Source organism: Haliotis rufescens, unplaced genomic scaffold (assembly GCF_023055435.1).
Source record: "Haliotis rufescens isolate VD_foot unplaced genomic scaffold, xgHalRufe1.0.p SCAF_23, whole genome shotgun sequence".
Lineage (NCBI taxonomy): Eukaryota > Metazoa > Mollusca > Gastropoda > Lepetellida > Haliotidae > Haliotis > Haliotis rufescens.
Genome location: NW_025963924.1, coordinates 7,934,788 through 7,958,850, shown reverse-complemented (window position 1 = coordinate 7,958,850; position 24,063 = coordinate 7,934,788). Strand labels below are relative to the sequence as shown.

Below are 24,063 nucleotides of genomic sequence, written 5' to 3'. Positions count from 1 at the left end.
TGTGTGAAGGTTCCCCGCCCCAGTTATCGCACCCGAAGATAATTAGGGACAGATTTATATTGCTATTATCACGCCGTGTCTCTGTATATATGTATATCTGTAGCACCTCGCGATCTTTGTTTCCGAGTAAAACTTCCTGACGCCTCCTTGTCAAGGCAGACAGCTATGTCCCTTATTAAGTGCTCTATTGTCTCTATTTATAGCCCGAAAAACGTCTGTAAGTGGAGGATAAACAGTTCGTGCAAAACAAATGGTGGTTGAGTGAGTGAGTGAGTTGGGTTTAACGCCACTTTTAACACTATTCCAGTTATATCGCGGCGTGTCAGCTTAATGTGGGAGGAAAGCCCGAAGTGATGCAGGTCTCAGACGTTTACCACTTCGATGAAACCCACGAACACGGGTATGGTGCTGACAAACCTAGGAACATAATCGGGGCGAACCGGGATTCGAACCCACAATCATAGGTTTCTGGCGTGCCCAAGGGACGCAACTCTGCACAACGAATCGCGGCGCCTTAGACGACTGGGCCACCCGTGCCCCTAATGGTGGTTGAAAACCTTTATCCTAAATATTCCCACTTTTTAAGTTTCAACTGACGGGAATGCCAACTGAGAGAGAGCATATATATGGAGTAAGTGAGTGAATGGAATTTTACGCCGTTGCAGTCAAGCTTCATCACGATGGGGGACGCCAGAGTCTATACAGACGGGTTGCAAAGCAAACTAAATGTTCGAATTACTCAACGATCGTCATTGACTGAAAACAACAGCAATCTACGCAAAACATTTACTTTGTTTACAAATCAAATCGCAGGATTGTTTTTTAATTAAACCATTTAAAAGAGGCTGCTGTAACAATATTTGCACCATGTTTTCCAACATGATGATCGATACGCGCTGTCAATATTTATTGTATGTGATCAAGGATTTAAAAATAAAGTTTGAACATTGAAAAAGCGAATTCTCCAAAGACTTAAGGTTTACAGCTCAATTTGTCAACAATGTCAGCGCGGTTAAACTGTTTGTCCAATACTGAGTCATGCACGGACGAACGGAAGCAAAGCCGGCAGTGATAAGCCCTTGGTCGGAGTAGCAACGTACGCATTGCAAGAAGGAACAGCCGTCTCCTATTTTCCCGGACCATGGCCAACACTGCAGACAAGACTCCGGAATACACACTCCACTTGGCCGCTGGCATCTGATTGTAACGTAGGACAAATACTCTCCGTGTGTATCGTGGACATGGAGATGAGAAGCATTCTTGTTTTATGCGTATTCCTTGCTTGTATTCACGAGAAGCTGGTTTCATCTCAATGTGAGTGGACAATTTGTCTTTCTTATTTCTCATTTGTGATATCCAGTGTAACTTCTTTTGGGATTTTTGTATGAGGGAATTGCCTGAACGTTCAGTTGATGTCTTTTTGTATGTATTGATTTATCATTTTTATTATATAATTGTTTTTAAGAAAAGAAAAAGAAAAAAATGTCTTTTAGGCCAAGTATGGTCAGGTGTATTGTACAACTTGTTCTAATCAATTTATTAAAACCTTTTTATTTGAACTTTGTTCAGGTTATGCATGGAGTATTCAAGACTGCGGGGATTGTGAAATATTTATTAGACAAATTAAGCAACGTATTAACGATTGATGCCAACAAAAGTGGCACGATAGTTTATCACAAAACTCGAAACTAACAGCGCATTGTGCATATAAATCTTTATTACGAATAGAAACTTATACGGAAGCCTTTTAGGGCCATTTTCTTTCTTTTCTTTTTTCTTGAAATTTCAAGATACTAAGTTGAAATTTCAAGATGCTCTGTTGAAATTTCAAGATGCGAAGTTGGGTATAATTTGATTAAATTTGAGCAAGATGAAGGGCATGTATATCTAAATAATTATTAATGCTCTAAGTTTTCAAGCAAAATATATATATTTAAAAATGTGTGACAAACATTTAGTATTTGTAGATACGAACTTTTCTGGACAGGGATTGTTGTGATAAATCATAGGTCAATAGCACGAGGCGTCCAAGTTCCGAGTATGCAATGCACACGAGAAGAAAGTGGTTTTCATTTTCAACATAATCAAACCATAACGTTTGTTTGACATCGATCCACGCAGTTGGGATACAATGAACCAAGTCAGCGAGCCTGACCACAGTCGCCTTTTACGACAAGCATGGGTTGCTGAAGACCTATCCTAACCCGGATCTTCACGGGTCATCAGCTAAAGTTGTTTTCTAAACCCGCATTCGATTATTTGTAAATATAACTGAAATATTTTGACTGCAGCTTAAAGAAACGAATCATTGAACGATTTTCGTTATTTCCTTACTTTTAACCCCCCAAAATAATCACTCTTTATGTTCTGGCCTCACGAATATTTATGTCTGATTCATCTGTTGCAGCATGTCCATCAGTGAGACGGGACCTGGTCATCCTACTGGACAGCTCAGGTAGCGTAACAAAGCAAGACTTCGAGAGGGCAAAACAGTTTCTGGAAAGTTTCATCGGTGACCTTGAAGTCAGCGACGAGGGCTACCAGATTGCCGTGGTACGTTTCTCAGACGGCACACGGCGTGAAGCCAAGCTGGGGCAGTTTAATGGAAAGAAAGGAGAACTGATGGCAAAGGTGATGAAGATCTACCACAATGGCGGGGGAACCAACACAGCCAAGGCTCTGAACTACGCTCTGACAAAGATCCTAACGAAGAGAAACAGGGATGAGGTACCGGATCAGATTCTGACTCTAACCGACGGAAAGTCTGACGACATGGAGGCCACAGCTAAAGTGATAGAGGCAGCGCGTGCGAAGCACGTGGAGATGATTTCGGTGGGGGTCGGGGCGGGAGTGAACGACACAGAACTTCGAAACCTGGCGTCAAGGCCAGAGCTCATGTTCAAGGTCAACAGTTACGCCGAGCTAAGCAGCATCAAAAGTCAACTTGTCGCGTTGTCATGCGGACGTAAGTTTCACTGTCGTGTCATTTTATTGGTAATTGGTTGATGACGTAGATGCATTCTAAATGTTGTACCATGCCGTGTGTATTGAGTAAATCTGGACTAAAACCATAAAAAAAACCCAGCAAAGACCAGTGAAAATCCGGGTTAGAATTGGTCTTCAGCAACCCATGCTTGTCATAACAGGCGACTATTTATGTCGTCAGAGGCGACTATATATGTCATAAGAGGCGACAAACGTTGTCGTTTGGTCTGGCTCGCTGACTTGGTTGATGCATGTTATCGTATTCCAATTGCCTATTACAATGCTCATCACTCAATCACAAGATTGTCTGGTCCAGACTCGTTTATTGACAGACCGCCGTCACGTGGCTGGAATGAAATATAACAAACAAACATTTGTTAGGTAACGTTTCGCTACGCTATGTTGTCTTATGGCGAATTATATTGTGTCCTTCGGCTACGCTGCGATATGTTACCTTTTTATAAGAAAAATAGGGTGAACAAGCTTTAGTTTCAAGTAATCTTGATAGATCATGCACGGAGATCAACTGCAAACTGCTGAAATTGTTCATTGCCAAAAAAAGAATTGCTTTGATCTTCCTTCTACATTTCCAACTGCAAATAATACATATATGTGTACATATATTCAAGCCAAAATTTGATATACACTCTACAAAAAAGGAAACGCACAGGTAGATTTTTAGTAAATGTATTGTACCTAATAAAGCCGATATATTTAATTTAATATCATAGATACAAATATGAAATGTTTGTGCTCGATAGTCACACGTTGTCGTTGTACAAAGGCATTGACAACTGTTTATTGTCATGTCACATAAGGCCACAAGGTTGCGCCGAACTCAGTATCTCGTGTGATGCCCCGGGCAGCAATCACGGCTCTGCATCTCCTCGGGACTGACTGGATAAGTGTACGAATTCTGTCCTGTGGAATTCTGTGCCATTCTGCTTGTAACGCGTTGGCCAGTTCTGGGAGTGTCTGCGGAGTGTTCTGACGTTGACGTACACGTCGATCGAGTTCATCCCAGAGGTGTTCGATTGGGTTGAGATCTGGAGATCTCGACGGCCAGGGCAAGGCGTTGACGTAGGCATTTTGAAGGTAGTCTACCGTGACACGAGATGTGTGCGGTGGAGCGTTGTCCTGTTGAAACAGCTCCCTCTAGCGGTCAAGATGGAAGAAGGTGAGGTTGAAGAATTGGATTCATGGAGCGACTTGCTGTCAAATTTCCCTGAACCACAACCAAGTCCGATCTCGTGGTGTAGGATATGCCCCCCACACCATGACACTACCGCCACCGAAATGGTCGAATTCACGTACACAATTTGGGGCAAAACGCTCATTTCGACGACGATAAACACGTTGTCTTCCATCTCGCCTGTGAAGAAGAAATACTAAACCACACTCGTCTCCAGTTTCTCAAATTCCAAGGCTGTAAGTTATGGTACCAACGCAAGCGTCGCTGTCGATGGATCTGTTGCAAAACAGGGACGATAACTGGTCTTCTGGATGGGATTCCTGCCTCGCGAAGATGGTTCCTGACAGTCTGGACCGATATCCCCCTCAGGGGATGTGCAGTGGTGGTAACTCTTGGTCAGACGGTTCTCGGGCGGCTCTAGGACGGTCTACAGTGTAATTGAACTGAATGTATCGGTGCCAAATGCGGCAAATGGTGCTGGTGGTGGACGTTGAAGTGGCGTGAAACAGAAGACTGCAATTCCCCTCCTAGAATACGTCCTATGGCGATGTTCCGATCGGCAGCGCTGCTATTCTTACGAATGCCATAACTTGCACGTGCATTTTGCTTCACTGTTTTCCTCCATGACATTTTTAAACAAGTGTGAAAACAATGCCGCTTCAAACATTGCAAATTGGCAATGGCTCTGTTTTGACGCACCGTTTGTCGAATATCAGGCCACCAACATTTTCCAATAACATATATCCTATTTATATACCGGATTTCTTTGTCAATGAACTACACACTACCTGTGCGTTACTTTCCTGGAAGAGTGTATACTACTAAAAAAAAGTTAGAGAACACCCGATACTTTTATATTATAGTTACTGCATGGTGAAGGGGGTTTAACGTCGCGTCCAAGTGTGTGTGTGTGTGTGTGTGTGTGTGTGTGTGTGTGTGTGTGTGTGTGTGTGTGTGTGTGTGTGTGTGTTACACATGATTTGATTTCAAATTGTTTGTTATTGTTAACAGTGACGACGACAATCCCTACAACCACTTCAACTACAACTACAACCACAACAACGACGATTCCAACAACAACAACACCATCAACTACAACAACGACGACCCAAGCGACATCCACGACGACCCCGACTACAACAACGGCTAATCCAGCCACGACCTCCACAACATGGGAAACGACAACGTCAAGTACCGTCACACCAACTCTCAACTCAACATCGGCAATAAACATTTCTCTTCCTTTCTCAAACTCAACAAATGACGAGCCATCTCGGGACCTTGACCACAACCACGAGGTCATCAACAACGGTTTAAGAGAGAGGCGGAATATGGTGGAGTCGGCGTCCACGCACTGGAAGAAGGTGGTGGGGACGTCGGTGGCGGTGTTTGCACTGACTGCGATCGTCTCAGGGATGATTGCGATAATCGTCAGAAATCGCAGGAAAAGAAATAGGAAACACACACTCGAGACACTTTGAGTATTCGAACCACTCCCTTGACGTAAACATTGAGATACCGTTGCCTTTGTTTTCTTCTTTAATATTCTGCGTTAAACGCCTTGAGTGCATGTGCAAAATATATACTAATTAAGGTCACCCTTAATATTTCAAGGGCGGTCGGGTAGCCTAGTGGTTAAAGCGTTCGCTCTTCACGCTGAAGACCCGGGTTCGATTCCCGACATGGGTACAATGTGTGAAGCCCATTTCTTGTGTTCCCCGCCGTGATATTGCTGGAATATTGCTAAAAGCGGCGTAAAAACATACTCACTCACTCACTCACTCACTTAATATTTCAACGTACTCCATGCTGCGGTGGGCTGGTGATAATTTTTTAATCAAATTATCGGTCATTTCCAGCAAATTCTACGAATTATTGAGCTATTGAAGCAAAATCCTATTGTAATTGATTTATGTTATATAAACTTGGAACCCACAAAATAACATAGATTGATGCACATATTCCTCGAAAAATGAATGCCTTTTGAAGATTTTGCTAAGTGTCATATGTGGCAAATTCAATTACAACACATGGTCCCTTGCATGCGTGCATCTATATTGAGTATACTGGCTGTGACCGTCGCGTTGTTGAAGGGGGCCCTGATTTCCGTTGTGTATAATACTTATGAACACAGTTGTTAATAATAAATCTCTTTTCCATGTGATCAGTTTTGTTTTTTCAACTTCGTTAAAGTAACAAATAGAGTTATATATAATATATATTATTGGTTCTCTATATGTTAAGAGGCAACGTAGTAAATCGGGTGGTCAAGTTCGATGACTTTGTTGATGCATGTCATCGTATCCTAATTGAAAGAGTGAGTGAGTTGGGTATAACGCCGCTTTAAACATTACTCCAGTTATATTACGGCGTGTCAGCTTAATGTTGGAGGAAAGCCCGAAGTGATGCAGGTTTCGGACGTTTACCACTTTGGTGAAACCTACGAGCACGGGTATGGTGCTGACAAACCTAGAAGCATACTCGGGGCGAACAATCACACGATCGAGCCTGGAAATTGCAGCCTAGTTCGGCAAAGGTGGAAACTGGACTTTTATAGTCAGTTAACGCCCTTGCCTCGGGAAGATGTATCTTTCTCGTGGCTGGTCATTCTATAGAGGACCCACCATTTAATTTTCTGTGAGAGAGAATGCCTTGGAATTTAGCTTGAGACGAAATAGTTTTATCAGTCAGCTTCAAAACGTACAATGTGTTTCTCTGAAAGAGGTATGCATCAGGACAACGTTTTATGGACAACAACTTCTTTTCTTCTTTGTCACGACGTTTCAGAGCTACTTCTTGCTCCTTCATCATGTCAACACAGTATTCACCTGATGAAGTAGCTGAGTATTCACCTGATGAAGGAGCACAATATTCACCTGATGAAGGAGTACAGTATTCACCTGATGAAGGAGCACAGTATTCACCTAATGAAGGGGCACAGTATTCACCTGACGAAGGAGTACAGTATTCACCTGATGAAGTAGCTGAGTATTCACCTGATGAAGGAGCACAGTATTCACCTGATGAAGGAGCACAGTATTCACCCGATGAAGGAGCACAGTATTTACCGTGCTGAAGGAGCACAGTATTCCCCTGATGAAGTAGCTCAGTATTCACCTGATGAAGGAGCACAGTATTCCCCTGATGAAGAAAGCACGGTATTCACCTGATGATGTAGCACAATATTCACCTGGTGAAGGAGCACAGTATTCACCTGATAAAGTAGCTGAGTATTCACTTGATGAAGGAGCACAGTATTCACCTGATGAAGTAGCTGAGTATTCACCTGATGATGTAGCACAGTATTCACCTGGTGAAGGAGCACAGTATTCCCCTGACGAAGTAGCTGAGTATTCCCTTGATGAAGTAGCTGAGTATTCACCTGATGATGTAGCACAGTATTCACCTGGTGAAGGAGCACAGTATTCACCTGATGAAGGAGCAGATTATTCACCTGATGAAGTAGCTGAGTATTCATCTGACGAAGGAGCACAGTATTCCCCTGATGAAGGAGCACAGTATTCACCTGATGAAGGGGCACAGTATTCCCCTGATGAAGGAGTACAGGATTCACCTGATGAAGGAGCACAGTACTCCCCTGATGAAGGAGCTGAGTATTCCCCTGATGAAGTAGCTGAGTCTTCACCTGATGAAGTAGCTGAGTATTCCCCTGATGAAGTAGCTGAGTATTCCCCTGATGAAGTAGCTGAGTATTCACCTGATGAAGGAGCACAGTATTCACCTGATGAAGGAGCACAGTATTAACCTGATGAAGTAGCTGAGTATTCCCCTGATGAAGTAGCTGAGAATTCACCTGATGAAGTAGCACAGTATTCACCTGATGAAGGAGCACAGTATTCACCTGATGAAGTAGCACAGTATTTACCGTGCTGAAGTAGCACAGTAATCCCCTGATGAAGTAGCTCAGTATTCACCTGATGAAGGAGCACAGTATTCACCTGATGAAGGAGCACAGTATTCACCTGATGAAGGAGCACAGTATTCCCCCGATGAAGGAGCACAGTATTCACCTGATGATGTAGCTTAATATTTACCTGGTGAAGGAGCACAGTATTCACCTGATGAAGTAGCTGAGTATTCACTTGATGAAGGAGCACAGTATTCCCCTGATTAAGTAGCTGAGTATTCCCCTGATGAAGTAGCTGAGTATTCACCTGATGATGTAGCACAGTATTCCCCTGGTGATGGAGCACAGTATTCACCTGATGAAGTAGCTGAGTATTCACCTGATGATGTAGCACAGTATTCCCCTGATGAAGGAGCACAGCATTCACCTGATGAAGGAGCACAGTATTCACCTGATGAAGGAGCAGATTATTCACCTGATGAAGGAGCACAGTATTCACCTGACGAAGGAGCATATTATTCACCTGATGAAGGAGCACAGTATTCACCTGATGAAGGGGCACAGTATTCCCCTGGTAAAGGAGCACAGTATTCACCTGATAAAGGGGCACAGTATTCACCTGTTGAAGGAGCACAGTATTCACCTGATGAAGGAGTACAGTATTCCCCTGATGAAGTAGCTGAGTATTCACCTGACGAAGGAGCACAGTATTCACCTGATGAAGGGGCACAGTATTCCCCTGGTGAAGGAGCACAGTATTCACCTGATAAAGGGGCACAGTATTCACCTGTTGAAGGAGCACAGTATTCACCTGATGAAGGAGTACAGTATTCCCCTGATGAAGTAGCTGAGTATTCACCTGACGAAGGAGCACAGCATTCACCTGATGAAGGAGCACAGTATTCACCTGATGAAGGAGCAGATTATTCACCTGATGAAGGAGCACAGTATTCACCTGACGAAGGAGCATATTATTCACCTGATGAAGGAGCACAGTATTCACCTGATGAAGGGGCACAGTATTCCCCTGGTGAAGGAGCACAGTATTCACCTGATAAAGGGGCACAGTATTCACCTGTTGAAGGAGCACAGTATTCACCTGATGAAGGAGTACAGTATTCCCCTGATGAAGTAGCTGTGGAACGTTTTGACAAAGAGTAAAAGATGTTGTAATCCATAAAAAATGTCATGTATTCATGTTCGTCCATCTTCCAAAATGCCCATCAAAGACTTCTGAAAGAGGCAGCCAAATATTTGTTTTCAATTATTTTTCAGAATCTCCAGCAAGTCAAGTGAACGATATTTTTTATCGCAAGACAAACAATCGGCTGTAACTATGTCAGGAGGTGCGTTAGCTTCATACTCGCCTTCTATCAGTTGAGGTGTTGCCAACTGGGCTAGTTCACACACACACACAGTGTACACAGAGCTCCCGGACATGACACACGCGGAGGAGACAGTCTCGGTGTTGCTCCTTCTGGTGTCCGTGATAGCCCAAGTTGACGGTGCCGTACAGGTAGAACACTGTGTCATCAAACATTATATTTAAATTTATACAAAAAATGTATAATTTCATGCATATGTTCACATAACCTAACATAACATAAATAATATAAATAGATAATTATTTAGCTATACTATTGGACAATTGCAATAAAACCGTTTCGGTTTTGGTTTGTGTTTGTCCATGTTTGTGCTCGCTAGTTGACATTTTGTTTGTTTGCTTGTTTAAGGTAATTTGAGACATTTTATCATAATAAAATGGAAACTGTTCCAGTTTTACTCCACCCATATGTAGAATCGAACCTAGAGGTTTGGGTAGCGAGTCAACGCTGTAACCACTAGGCTATCACACCATCCTCATGCACGATGTAAAAAATCAACTTTGAAATAGAAACTGCAAGTTCTCCCCATTGCATTTACCTATTTAATCTGTTTTGCCCATACTGTGTGTGAGTGTTTGTCCAGGCATATTCCCCTTTTCATTCCTTCGCCGTAAACGTAAGCCCCTGGTATGTCATTGACATGTTCTAGGATAACAACGTTTCCCTGATTCTCGGGCCCGACCCTCACACCGGCCTGGTCCAGATCACGCACGCAGGGAGGTAACACGTCATTACATATTATGGCAGAGCTTATACAGTAAACTACGGTTATAACGAACACGCTTATAACGAACTGACGGATATAACGAACTTACTTTTTAGTCCCGACTATTTGCTGTAGTTATGCTGTATATATGCTTATAACGAACTACGGTTATAACGAACTAAAAATAGTAGTCCCTTTGAGTTCGTTATAACCGTAGTTTACTGTATTGGCAAATTATCGATTATCCAGTGTATTATATCTCCATTAGGAGAAATTCCATGGGCCTGTTCACCACTACAACGTCGTAGTGAAACTCATTGTTTTTAGTCCAATCAAACAGAGCCCATGAGCGAGAGAAATTCCTTGCTAAGCTAGTGACGGAGATGATGGCATCCCTTCTTCAACGATGTTATTGATGCTTCATTGACCTTGGTCCTTTTCGTTTCACGTAATAATATATGCTTCATTGAATTCAAACAGATGTTCAGATACTTGACGTTCCACAAGCCTATAATGTATTTCATCTGTCTATAGATGTGACATTGCCCGCTTTTATTGGGCTTCCAGTGTGACTGGATATATTTTTAGACAGTCTTATGACTACTCATTTTATCAGGATTTCTTTCCAGTTTATTCTGGAACAAATTACCAACAATCCCCACCGCCTCAAAAAAAAACCCACCCACTCCGGAATATCAACATGCAAAGGGACAGTCCCTAACAGACTACATATTTTATTATCTCAATTTGCTATCTTCATTATGCATCAAGTTCTTCATTGGACATTTTAAGATCTGTCATTGTGTGACGTTTGAACAGAACGGGGCTGGTGTGTGATGACGGCTTTGACGTTCACGCCGCTGAGATCGCCTGCCGTCAAGCAGGCTACCCGACAACTAACCCCAGAATAGAGGTTGCCGGAAAGTTCCATGCACTTCCGCCATCGATGACGTACATTCTTGACGAAATTAAGTGTTTCGGGAACGAGGCTACCCTGTCCAACTGCCAACACGACCCATGGTTTGTGGAGGACTGTGGGTCGGGAGAGACGGTCGCCGTGTTCTGCCAAGGTAAGCCAGAACGTCATGGTCAAGGTCGAGGTCAAATACTCAGTCAAGGGAGTACGGATACAGTAGAATCTAACCGAAAAGATCCGGGTTAGAACTGATCTTGAGAAACCCATGGGCCATGCTTGTTGTAAGAGGCGACTAACAGGATCGGGTGCTCAGGCTCGCTGGCTTGGTTAATGCATGTCAACGTATCCCAATTGCGTTCTATCGATGCTCATGATGTCAATCAGTGGGATGTCTGTTCCATACTCGATTTATTTACAGACTGACATCAAATAACTGGAATAATTAAATGACAAACAAACAAACAGCAATCTACAGCAATAGAAGGACAAGGGAAATATCAAAGATGTAGCCATTGGGGTAACTGAACCTCGGACCGGTGTGATGTTCGAAGTTCAACGCTTTAACCACTAGGCTACCCCACCGCCTCAAAAGAAAGGAAAACTCTCTGTGGGTGTTATATTTTCCGTACCTGGTTAGTTTTTGTCCTGGGCCCACTTGCACAAAGCGATCTAAGCGCTAAGATGATCGTAACTCCCATACTTTAACATAGGCTTACAATAGTTGTAGCGCTAAGATCGCTTCGTGCAAGTGGGCCCAGGACAATTATTCAGATGCTGCTGGAAACAAGATACAACCACTATGAGACACACAGAGTATGGAGTAGGGTCTAAAAAGGCGCCACATTTTGTTTTTGGGAACAGATTATTTTTATCCACCTTCCCCAAACAATACCCCCTTTTCTGCTGTTATTGTGCTGTGTGGGTAGTAACTTTCTGAAGTTCTGTTCCAGAATTATGAGGACGAATTTAGTATAGTCACCAGTATACAATTCGTTATAGAGAGTGAGTGAGTTTGATTGTACGCCGCTTTTAGCAATATTCCAGCAATATCACGGCGGGCGACACCAGAAATGGGCCTCACACATTGTACCCATGTCGGGAATCGAACCCGCGTCTTCTGCGTGACGAGCGAACGCTTTAACCACTAGGCTACCCGACCGCCCCCGAATTTCTAGTAAATGACTTTTTAAGGTGAGCTTTGTTGTGGTCTACCTACATGTACACTCTCTGGTTTCGATTTATTTGTAATGGAGGGAGTAGATATATAGTACTCCTACATCGGCTCCTCCCGATCGCGACTTATATGCACCTGACTCAACATACAAGCATGTTTATTGCTAATGACATGTTATTTACCGCGTGGACAAATTAGTGTGCAATCAATATTTTTATTCTCAGCTTCCCGGGGAGAATACACTGTTAGTGACTGTCACCATTACGTCCTACTTATATATGAGTACTGTGTTTTCCTTTCATCTTTTCATCAACTGAAGAATGTTTATTGATGCTAAGCCTCGACTTGGATTCAGAAACGGCCTAGTTGTCTAGGCAACGCAATTCACCCTGCGCAGTCGACCTTGATATATAAGCATGTAAACTGAGGGGCAAAAGAAAGTACACAGTTTTTTTTATGTAATTGAAAATTGAAAGAACTCTTGTTAAATTTGATTATGTCTGTGTTAAAAAGTAATCTGTGGCTGGGTAACTTTGTGTAAAAATTAATTGGTTCAGTGAAGACTTGGGTAAGAAATGATCACATGACCCCTGCCATGTTTGAAATATAATTTTTTGTAAAAATAAGCAAATTTATTAATTTTCAAAGATACTAAGTCTAAGATATCCATCAGCAGTTGTATTATGCGAAGAATTTGTTTATAATTTTTAAAAGATTCAAATCAAATTAAATTTTAAGAAATACAACCATGCAGACATTTTCTGTGAGTGCTAACTAAGTGCCAGTATAGTTCATTTTTAATACAATATCGCTAACTTAAGACCAAAAGACGTTAATGGATGGTACTTGTTGTTACCCGTCGGAGGCGTGGCATCAAAGGGCTAAAACAAGGACTGGTCGTCTGGGAGTCAGTATAATGTTAAGATTCGGGTATCCATACTACACTGTGACATTGTATCTCATAGGGCTGGGACGGGTAACTCGGGAACTCGGGTCGGGTGGGTCCTGACTACCCGGACCCGTGGACAGTCACGTGACATACTGTTTAATGACATTAACAATTAAACTAAATAGTTACACTACAAGTTTAGCTAATGTTCACATTTCTGTCCCACTATGCAGGCATTCGTTCTGACTTTTATATGTTCGAGTAAGGATAAAGCGTCTATCAACTGCAGTGTATACATGATCATGTATCTAAAGATGTTTTGCCAGGGCTACGGTAAAACAATATCCATTCGGACATTTTGTACCCAACTCTTGAGACCTATAGCGGGTATCCGGGTAGGGCCGGGTAATAGGGTGGCGGGTACCCGGATAGTAAATTTGGACTCGTTCCAGCCCTAGTATATCAGTGGGCTAGCACTATGAAACCGGCATTAGTCCGGACTAGTACAAGTAACCACACATTATAGAAGTGCAAATATCTTGAAAGCGACGTAAAACGCATTTCGCCTCATCCCAGCTCTTAGGGCAAGCTACATTTTCGCGTTTCACGAACAGAATATGCCTTTATCCAGTGAACATTTCGCCCAAACGTCGCCTTCAAGTTTCCACTCAACCAACGGCCCAGGTGTCAGTGTAAATCCCGACCACGTGCAGCTCAAGCGGCACTGTTGTACCAAGTGCATTGCTTGGAGTGCATTACTGGGATATTATTGTACTACACGTGACCCAGACAACGAACACCCATTGGAACAGAGCCTTTAGCTGTTCTCTGATATCTTAACATTGCCAGATAACCCGTGCATGAGTAGCCCCTGTCGCCATAACGCTTCCTGTACCGAGGTCACAACTCTCAACTTCCTGTGCTCGTGTACTTCCGGCTATACCGGTAGTTTATGTGAATCAGGTATGTGCAGTATTCTAACTCTTTTGATTTCTACTTCATTGTAAATAAAGGAAATATATTTAACTTTATTTTGAGAACCATCAGTCCGATGGTAACATTATAACGTTCCTGTGTAAATTGCAAAAATCCATTTTTGGTGCATTTTGTATTTCTCCCTCGATTAAAAATCCAAACTACGAAGATTATCGATCGCCCAAGCGTAAAATCCGTCTTAAAAACCAAAAAGTTGTTATCGAAAACACAATTTGACATTTTTCAATGTTACTGATTTAATGTATTGTTCAATACATAGAGGATTTTTGTCATTCCTCACCGGAAAATGCGTTGGCGTGGATGAAAAGACATACATGTTTTACTTTTATGATCTTACTCAGAAAACCATAGTGTCAGTAAAAAAACAGTAGTTCCGGCATAAACTTGTGTGAAATAATATGTTATTTTATTTGAGTGAAATGTCGATTTGATATCGATTCAGATAAATATAATGTTTCATCACTAAATTCATATAAAAAAAATACTTCAGTATGACCAGGATTTCAAAGTAGAGAAAGTTTATGGATAACAACTTCCATTCAACTTCTAAGTTATGCCTATCGAACAATTTATGACCAGGATTTGTTTTAATAAAGGTACGCCTAAAATGAACACATACTGCCCTTTTATTTGCAGATATTGACGAATGTACTTTACAAAATGGCGGATGTAGCCACAGCTGTGTGAACGATATTGGCAGTTATCATTGTGAATGCCCGGATGTGGAGTTAGACCTGTCAACAGATCACCACACGTGTGTCGGTACGTCAAACCGGTTGGTGTTATTTCGTTTGGAAGAATTTTGCTGGCCTTAGGAGTGCAAGAAACCTATCCCAGATTTTGTTTCTTAGTTTGTAGGGATGTATATATTTCATGTTAGAGACAGGATTTCACGTATTTTTAAAGAACTGACAGTTACTCGCATGTTATCGTGATCTTGGGTTCGAATCCCGATTATGTTTCTTGGTTTATCAGCGCCATTCCCATGCTCGTTAGTTTTCACCAAAACGGTAAACGTGCGAGACCTACATCACATTGGGCCTTCCTCCCACACCAAGCTGGCTCGCCATGATATAACTGGAACTGTTCAAGACGACCTTGAGCCAAACTCACTCACTTATAAAGGCATTAGAAATAATGGTTAAGGCGATCTGTCTCACTCACTCACTCACTCACTCACTCACTCACTCACTCTGTCCTCAGCCACCGGTGAGTCCGTCAGTTGCACCTCTCAGGCCATGACCATCACTTTCGACAAGGGCCACTTCCCAGGACTCCACGCCCAGCATGTCACCCTGACCGACCCCACCTGTCGCGCCACCAGCAACGGCACCCACGTGATGATAACCGCACCCCTGGGGGCCTGTGGGACAAAATCCTCTGTAGGTACATCAGGAAAATATTAACTGCTGGTCCTCTGGCCCGAGACAATCAAATATAGCAGAGGGTCAGTGGCCTGATTGGCAAGCGAGTCTATATTTAAACAATACCTAATATGATAGTAGGTGCACGGGTGGCCCAGTCGTCCAAGACGCCGCAATTTGCTGTGCAGAGTTGCGTCCCTTGGGCACGCCAGAAAACTATGATTGTAGGTTCGAATCCCGGTTCGCCCTCATTTTGTTTTGAGGTTTGTCAGCACTAACCGTGCCCGTGGGTTTAATCGAAGTGGTAAACGTCTGAGACCTGCATCACTTCGGGCTTTTCACCCACATTCGGTTTACATGCCGTGATATAACTGGCACCTGTCAGTAACAGGTCGAACCATTATGAAGAACATTTCCAATAAATGCTGTACTTTCTTCTAAATATTTAATTATAAGATGCTCTATAACCAGGGATAGTTGTTCACTACCATATAGATAGTCAGTCATATAGTTGGCCTGTTGTCAGTGTTCGGTTATTTGTTGTTTAACGCCGCACTCAGCAATATCCAGACAATCCACTGATTGACATCATGAGCATCGGCCCAAGCAATTAGCTTACGATGCCATGCATCAACCAAGTCAGCGAGCCTGACCATCCGCTCCCGCTAGTCGCTTCCTTCGACAGTCGGTTGCTGAAGACCAATTCTAACCCGATCTAACCCAATCTTCAATGGGGTCCTGATTTCCGTTGTCAAGCGAGTATGTTGCCATCCGTTATTTCCATGTGCTATATATTCTCGGGCAAGTGTTATTGCAAACTTTCTGAGGTCCTTGCTAACTCCAACTATACTCTACGTTACAGAATCTGGGTGGGAAAATCATGTATGAAAATGTCGTGAAATCTCGAGAAGAGGTAATCGATGGCGTGATTTCACACGTCCGCGACATCGAGGTTCCGTTCCAATGCATCGTGCCACTCTCTGAGAACCTGGAAGTCCCACTTCGTGTTGACAGGGACGTCCTCACATTCTCAGCGGAAGCAAGGGGACAGTTTGATACCAGGTAACACCCCAACATTGGTAAAAATGCTGTCATCCCTATCGATGACTTAAAACGTTGTTATAAGGTTATTAACCAATGGGAGATTGTTATTTGATCACGTGGGTGCATTCCATGAAAACTGTGCTGCTCGACGGGGCTGTCCGTTTGTTTGTTTCTTTCTTTCTTTGTTGTTTCACGCCGCACTCAGCAATATTCCAGCTATATGACGGCGGTCTGTAAATAATCGAGTCTGGACCATACAATCCAGTGATTGATATCATGAGCATCGATTTACTCAATTGGGATATGATCACAGTGAGTATATTCACCCGATCCCGTTATTCGCCTCTTACAACAAACATAGTCGCCTTTTACGGCCAGCATGGGTTGCTGAAGATCTGTCCTTCCCTGGATCATCAGGGGTAGGTTGTGTTGTTAATCGTTCGCTTTGTGTTGTCTTGTGTATATGTCATCTTCCGCTGTACCTAGACCAAACTTTGCTTTTATATCCGGTCTTTCTCGTGCCTGAATATATTGCACCCCTCTGTAAACTGTCTCTGAACTCTGAACGCCAGACGCAGATCCCCACATTTCCGGCCAACTCGTGCCATTCCGGGACAAGCCTTCTTGTAGGTTACGGACAGATGCGAGTGGCGACAAATCAACTCCCCTCTCCGAGAGGGTAACGAAACATTCGTGACCAACTCGTGTTATTCCGGGACAAGCCTAACAGCGTCTTGTGCCCCTCTCGTGGGTTCCGTCTGAGCGCAAACGGGCATAAGTAAAAGAATTGTCAACTCGTTGCGTAATGGTTCACGTATATTCCCCCTTATGTCATTAATGTCTTTCAAATGTACACCCATCCAGTAATTAAAGCTAACCATATTTGATTCGATATTTGATCCTGACTTTTATAACAAGATGACTTGTGCTGAAAGTGAGCATAGATATTTTCAAGTAGGTGACATTTGTTGCGGAACTGGAGTTGGTGTGTTCAGCTTCCTGAACACGGAAAAGAGACTGTCTGACCTAGCCAAAATTTGTTTTTATTGCAGCTTGCATACATGTACGTGTAATGGCTGTTGAATGCCTAGTTATTTTAAAAAAAATATAAAGTGACGATAGAAGTCTTTGGGAAAACATTTGGTTGTTGTAACATTCAAGGAGTTGTGGTGGCATTTAAGGGAAGGGAAGTAACTCTGCCTGCACTATGTCTGTGTTTCTCTTTGGCAAAGAATGTCGCACGATGCCCTGGAGTTGTGAAAAATGTTCAATATTTATAACTAAATTTAAAATTTCTATTGAGAACATGTTTTACATATTGACAAAACCAGACAACGTATCGCGTGTATTCCCAACCAAGAAATTTGTTTTTTAGATTTCTTCTGACTGACCAATTTCTCTGACGTTGAGCATGACGACGAAAGACAATATTATATGGACGGCCTTACATTTATGTGCCGGCTATTTGTAACTGTTCCCATGTTAGCGACAAATAAACTCGGCAAATAATGATGATAGATTGTGTATGGTTTGGTCAATAGCCTGTTTGTATACGAGCTTAATTTGGTCATGTCTACAAATAGATAGAGTTCAAGTTTATTATTTACCTTGATCGATTTCTCAGCTCTCCAAATCTGCAATATTAAAATTTCACGTTAAACATGATTCGGAAATTATTTGGCGGCATATAGTATAAAAAGCATCTGTTAAACACAAACACTTACGAGATGTTGTATTCTAAAAAATGTTTGTTTAAGTTATGTTTTTCTCAAAACAAAAAGTCGAAATACAGAATTTAATTTTTTTTGTCTCATTTCAAAATGTTCACTTAAAAGTGAAGTCGGTTGGTGAAAAAATACCGAAGGAATGGGAGTCTGGGAGTCCAAGAGTTACTTCCCTTTACCAGCGCTCTGAATTTTAATTTTACTTGAGAAAATATTATGTTTTAAATACATATATATGCACCACTTGTGACATGTTTACACCAGGCTGCATTGTTTGTTTGTTTAAAGTCACTGGCAGCAATATACCAGCTACATAACGGCTGTGTATAAACACTTGCATCTAGGCCTGGCAAGCCAGTGCATAGCAGTAGTTGTCGATGTCAAACGCAATCGGGGACGATGATGAAACCATGAACGGGGTCACAGATCCTGGCAATCCAATACCCATTTAAGTCCACTAAACTGGGACTGGGACTTTTCCTGACCAGAAATCACAGTAGGGTAATAGCAATAGTCCAAAAGAAACGCCGTGTAATGTTGCTTATTGTATTCAGACTCTGTTACTATTCTTTTGTTAAGATTAACTTTGTGCTACCTCGGGATGGGGGAGGGAGGGGCATTAGGGTGGATGGTGGCACGGGGGCGTGTGTAACGCAAACATTATCAGCAACATTTGGTCACTCCCAGTGGCATACCAAACTGAACAGCAAACGTCGCTTCATGTAAATAATTCATTCAAAGATTCCACTTAAAATATCAATGCATTTATATGGGTATCTTGTTTTTGACGTTAGTCTGTATCCAAATTTAATGTTAACGGTCAAAAAGGGACACAAATATGATTATATTTGGTCGCCAAAACGGAGCTAAACAAACGACCAGGGTACAAAGTTCCCAATGTTTGAATTCTATGAAAATCAAATGTCACTTGCGTGTCCTTGTGACTTTTCTGATAAACGACACCCCAATACGTGGATCCAGCATTCTTGTATCGATACTAGCGCCATACCAGGACTTACGAAGAATAAGAAAAAATGGGCTTTATGACGACTGCGTGCTGCCAGGCCGCATTGGTAAGCAATGTTTTTAATGTCCACGTGAGAAGAATCTACAGATGACAGCAACGATACCAGGTGACTAAACTTGTTTTGTTTGTTTGTTATTTAACGCCGCACTCAGCAATGTTCCAGCTATATGACGGCGGTCTGTAAATAATCTAGTCTGGACCAGACAATCCAATGATTGACATCATGAGATTCGATCCAAGCCACTGGGATACGTTAACATGCATCAACCAAGTCAGCGAGCCTGACCACCCGATCCCGTTAGTCGCCTCTTACGACAAGCATAGTCGCCTTTCACGGCAAGCATGGGTTGCTGAAGACCTATTCTACCCCGGTTCTCCACGGGTCAGGTTACTAACAGCATGAGGTCGCCATAAACCCTGGTTTCTCTTCTTCTTCCTGGGTATTGGCGCGGGGCCGAAATTTGGGGATGTAAATATTCCTAGGTCATTGATAAAGGTCAAACACTATACTTCAAACGATTAATTGCTTGGGGAAATTTGCTCCAAATAAAACAATTACAGGAAACTACGGTTATAACGAACACGCTTATAACGAACTGACGGATATAACGAACTTACTTTTTGGTCCCGACTATTTGCTGTAGTTATGCTGTATATATGCTTATAACGAACTACGGTTATAACGAACTAAAATTAGTAGTCCCTTGAGTTCGTTATAACCGTAGTTTACTGTATGTGATAATGTGGCCATCTTACTCATATCTTTGTTTCTAGCCAACTACAGGTGCAATGTACAAAGGTTTTACGCTGCTTTGAGCAATATTCCAACAATATCAAGGCAGGGAACACCACAAATGGACTTCACATATTGCACCCATGTTGGGAATCGAACCTTGGTCTTCGGCGTGACGAGCGAACACTGACCACGGGGCTACCCCACCGCATCTCAGATCCAGTAAAACTCCTATTTTGTCTTTTTCAGACTGGAATTATTCCAAGATGGGACTTACCAACAGGCTGTTTCCAACTCTTTCTTAGCGACCCCAGGTGAGGCCATGCACGCACAGATTTTCGTCTCCTCTAACGGAAGTGACGTGACGCCATTTCCGGTCCGATGTATTGCGACGCCAACGCGCAACATATCCTACAACGTGTACGATCTTATCGATAAAGGGTAGGCTTTTTACTTAGCATGTATCATTCCATCAATATTTTCCTCGAATGCTGTTTTATGGTAAAGATTTTAAAATAATAGTAATATTTTGGTTGTGAAAATATTTGCATGTAACCCACAGGGTCACATATATCGAGGATTATTTATCGATAACTTAAAGTCTCATTGATTAATCGACATTTTATTCAGGTCTGTCGTCCACTTTTCATTGTTTGCGAAACGGCCTTTAAAAAAATCAAACGTCAAATTAGTGCACTGACCTCAATTATTAAAGATGGCGTTATCCATTGTTCATGACACAAGAGGCGATTGTATGTGACCTCGCTCCAATTATAAATAAATCGGGTGATTGTTCCATACAGTTCTCCTCATTCGCTACATCCGACTCCATTCTAACCGGAGTTGACTGTCGGTGCGTTCGATTACAGTAAACTACGGTTATAACAAACTCAAAGGGACCACTAAGTTTAGTTCGTAATAACCGTAGATCGTTAAAAGCATATATATATACAGAATATATACATCAAATGGCCTGGACTAAAAAATAAGTTCGTTATATCGGTCAGTTCGTGATAAGCGTGTTCGTTATAAACGTAGTTTACTGTATTAAAATTTGAGTGTGTCAACCGATGTTACTATATTTCAGACAACTAGGCTTGGCTAGGTTCAAGCTGACTTAATTATAATCAGTGTTAATCAAGAAAACTAAGGGCTGGGCCAAAAATAAAACGCATATAATGAAACCTCAGACAAATACAAAATGGCTGTCGGGGGAAGGGGAAACACAATAGCCACGTGTATTGCTGGAAGAAACAAATAGGTTAAAGCTTGTTGTGTTATTTGCAAAAGCTGTCATTGTTACATGTTTGTTGTTTAACGACCAACTCAGCATCATCCAGTCAATATGACGGCGGTCTGTAAATCATCCAGTCTGGACCAGACAATCCAGTGATTGTCATCATGAGCATCGATCAACACAATTACAATACGATGACATACATCAACCATATCAGCGAGCCTGACCAACCGATTCCGTTAGTCGCCTCTTGCGACACGCAAAGTCGCCTTTTACGGCAGGCATGGGTTGCTGAAGACATATTCTACCCCGCATCTTCATGGGTCACTTTACTTTTTTATGCATGTTAAATGATAAGATATTTCAAATAAGGTGTATATAGAGATTCATAATCATAATCAATGTTGCGTTATTGATCCTAAAGTATTCATATCAACAGGGGGCGATCGGGTAGCCTAGTGGTTAAAGCGTTCACGCGTCACGCAAAAAAACCCGAGTTCGATTCCCAACATGGGTGCAATATGTGAAGCCCATTTCTGGTGTCCCCGGCCGTGATATTGCTGGAATATTGCTAAAAGCGGCGTAAAACCATACTCACTCACTCACTCACTCATATGAACAATCGAAAATATCCTAACGTAGATCTGAATACATATATACTTATTTATCAAAATCTATTTGATTATATTCTTTAAACTGGTTTTATTCATATTGGAATAAATAAATGAAACTAAAGGTGTGTCTGTTCAACGAATTCGTGAAGTTTAAATCCCATACATCCATGAAAAGCTTGGCCGAAAATTTCATCAACGTCAAAAAATCAACTGGGTTGTTTCAGGTGCGCGATTGACACGACCTTGACCTTCCACTCATCCAATGATGACGCCAAGGTACAGTTTTCATTTGAAGCTTTCAAGTACCTAGACAACTCCCCAGCCGTGTTCCTTCACTGTGACGTCACCATGTGTTTGACGTCAGACAAAACGTCACGTTGCAGTAACAATTGTTCAGCAACACATCGAAGTAGACGTTCCTTACGATACAGCAGCGACAAGGGAGACAATCAATGGCCTGGCAGTAACGGTAACTATGTTTTCAGTTCTTTTTACACCGATTTTCCCATTTTCAGCATATCACGGCTGTGGAAAACCAGATATTGGAAATGGGCTTCAATACAGGGAATCGAACCCGGACTCCGACGTGAAGAGTTAACGCTTTACCTCAATTCATTCCCACCATCCCTGGACAAATTAAAACAATACTGACTTAATAACCGGAATAGAATATGCAGCTATAGCTATTTTTATAAAGCAAAAAGTGTGATTTTAATCAAAAAATAAAAGTGTTCCCAAAGTTTCTGCGTTTAAGTAAGTATTGGGACTTACATGATAAACACCCATGCTTGTCGTAGGAGGCGACTGACGGGATCGGGTGGTCAGGCTCGCTGACATGGTTGATGCATATCATCGATCCCAACTGCGTGGATCGATGCTTGTGATGTCAATCACTGGATTGTCTGGTCCAGACTCGATTATTTACAGACCGTCGTCATACAGCTGGAATATTGCTGATTGCGGCGTTAAACAACAAACAAACATGATAAACGGTATGTGAACATCAGGTTGTGACAGAAGACTATAAGAAATATTCACATGATCATGTTGTTCACAGTTCATATTAACTGTTATGCATTTCTGCACTGGATAATGTGCAATGCGTATTTTTGCAGGAGCGTTACCCATAGTCGACGAGTCATCGCTCAGTCAATCAACAACTGTTCTAACCACGGGGATTGTGACGTCGCTTTTGTCCTTGACCTTTCTGTTGTCTGTGTTTGTAAAACATCGCTACGTCAAATCTTCACAGAAACACGTGATTTATCAACCATACAGTTCTGTGTGGACGTAAATAAACAGTTCAACCAATCTCCAAAAACTATTTTTCAGCTTAAACACAAAGTGTCAGATGACAAAATATATTAATCGCAATAATTCCGGAGAAATCATATATACACATATGCATCCCTGAACGTTATATGTCCTGGGTCTTTTTCAAAAAATAATTATCATTTCAATTAACATTACGGATGTATGACTAACATTGTTCATCCGGGTTCTGAACGTATAATCTGCACAGTTTCAGGAGCGTCAACACACCCCCCCCTTCCCCGAAGAACAAATATTAAATTTCAAGTGCATTCAGGCCAATTTAAATGAGGGGCTCGGGATGGTTTCCACAGCTGTTGTACATCCTTGGCTGATGCTGCATGCCTCCCGTTATTATGTCACGGCCGGTTACAAGCAACATACTCCAGTCTTATGAACAGTTGGTTGGTTTGTTGGTTTGTTGTTTAACGCCGCAATCAGCAATATTCCAGCTATATGACGGCGGTCTGTAAATAATCGAGTCTGGACCAGACAATCCAGTGATTGATATCATGAGCATCGATCCACGCAATTGGGACACGATGACATGCATCAACCAAGTCAGTGAGCCTGACCACCAGATCCCGTTAGTTGCCTTTTACGCCAAGCATGGGTTGCTGAAGACCTATTCTACCCCGGCGTCTTCACGGGCCCTTTAGAACAGGTAGTGTTACTTTCAACCATCAAGAGCACAGTACTGTCAATACCAGATCATGAACACGACACTGTAACTATCAATTATCATGAACTTGACACTGTTGATATCAGACCATGAACACGACACTGTTACTATCAATTATCATGAACCTGGCACTGTTAATATCGATCATGAACACGACACTGTTACTATCAGATCATAAAGACGACACTGTTACTATCAATTATCATGGACTTGGCA

General features: G+C 42.1%; 2 protein-coding genes across 2 annotated transcripts; both read left to right on the top strand.

The window, feature by feature from the left end:
- The first annotated feature begins 1,026 nt into the window (after positions 1-1,026).
- On the top strand, positions 1,027-6,341 carry LOC124151822 (collagen alpha-4(VI) chain-like). The gene is made up of 3 exons (XM_046524463.2): positions 1,027-1,314; positions 2,408-2,965; positions 5,189-6,341. Exons 1-3 carry the CDS (start codon positions 1,242-1,244, stop codon positions 5,656-5,658), a joined length of 1,101 nt encoding a protein of 366 aa, XP_046380419.2. The 5' UTR covers positions 1,027-1,241; the 3' UTR covers positions 5,659-6,341.
- A 2,995-nt stretch (positions 6,342-9,336) lies between these two features.
- On the top strand, positions 9,337-23,175 carry LOC124151823 (ZP domain-containing protein-like). The gene is made up of 10 exons (XM_046524464.2): positions 9,337-9,561; positions 10,080-10,150; positions 10,956-11,206; positions 13,965-14,078; positions 14,748-14,873; positions 15,315-15,493; positions 16,338-16,537; positions 20,253-20,444; positions 22,079-22,323; positions 22,970-23,175. Exons 1-10 carry the CDS (start codon positions 9,484-9,486, stop codon positions 23,146-23,148), a joined length of 1,635 nt encoding a protein of 544 aa, XP_046380420.2. The 5' UTR covers positions 9,337-9,483; the 3' UTR covers positions 23,149-23,175.
- The last annotated feature ends 888 nt before the right edge of the window (positions 23,176-24,063 follow it).

What these genes read in the sequence shown, in the direction of transcription:
- LOC124151822 (XM_046524463.2), top strand. Translation starts at nt 1,242, where the DNA reads ATGGAGATGAGAAGCATTCTTGTTTTATGCGTATTCCTTGCTTGTATT. An exon ending in GAAGCTGGTTTCATCTCAAT is followed by an intron (nt 1,315 to 2,407) that starts GTGAGTGGACAA and finishes CATCTGTTGCAG; the next exon opens with CATGTCCATCAGTGAGACGG. An exon ending in TGTCGCGTTGTCATGCGGAC is followed by an intron (nt 2,966 to 5,188) that starts GTAAGTTTCACT and finishes TATTGTTAACAG; the next exon opens with TGACGACGACAATCCCTACA.
- LOC124151823 (XM_046524464.2), top strand. Translation starts at nt 9,484, where the DNA reads ATGACACACGCGGAGGAGACAGTCTCGGTGTTGCTCCTTCTGGTGTCC. An exon ending in AAGTTGACGGTGCCGTACAG is followed by an intron (nt 9,562 to 10,079) that starts GTAGAACACTGT and finishes GACATGTTCTAG; the next exon opens with GATAACAACGTTTCCCTGAT. An exon ending in TCAATGGCCTGGCAGTAACG is followed by an intron (nt 22,324 to 22,969) that starts GTAACTATGTTT and finishes GTATTTTTGCAG; the next exon opens with GAGCGTTACCCATAGTCGAC.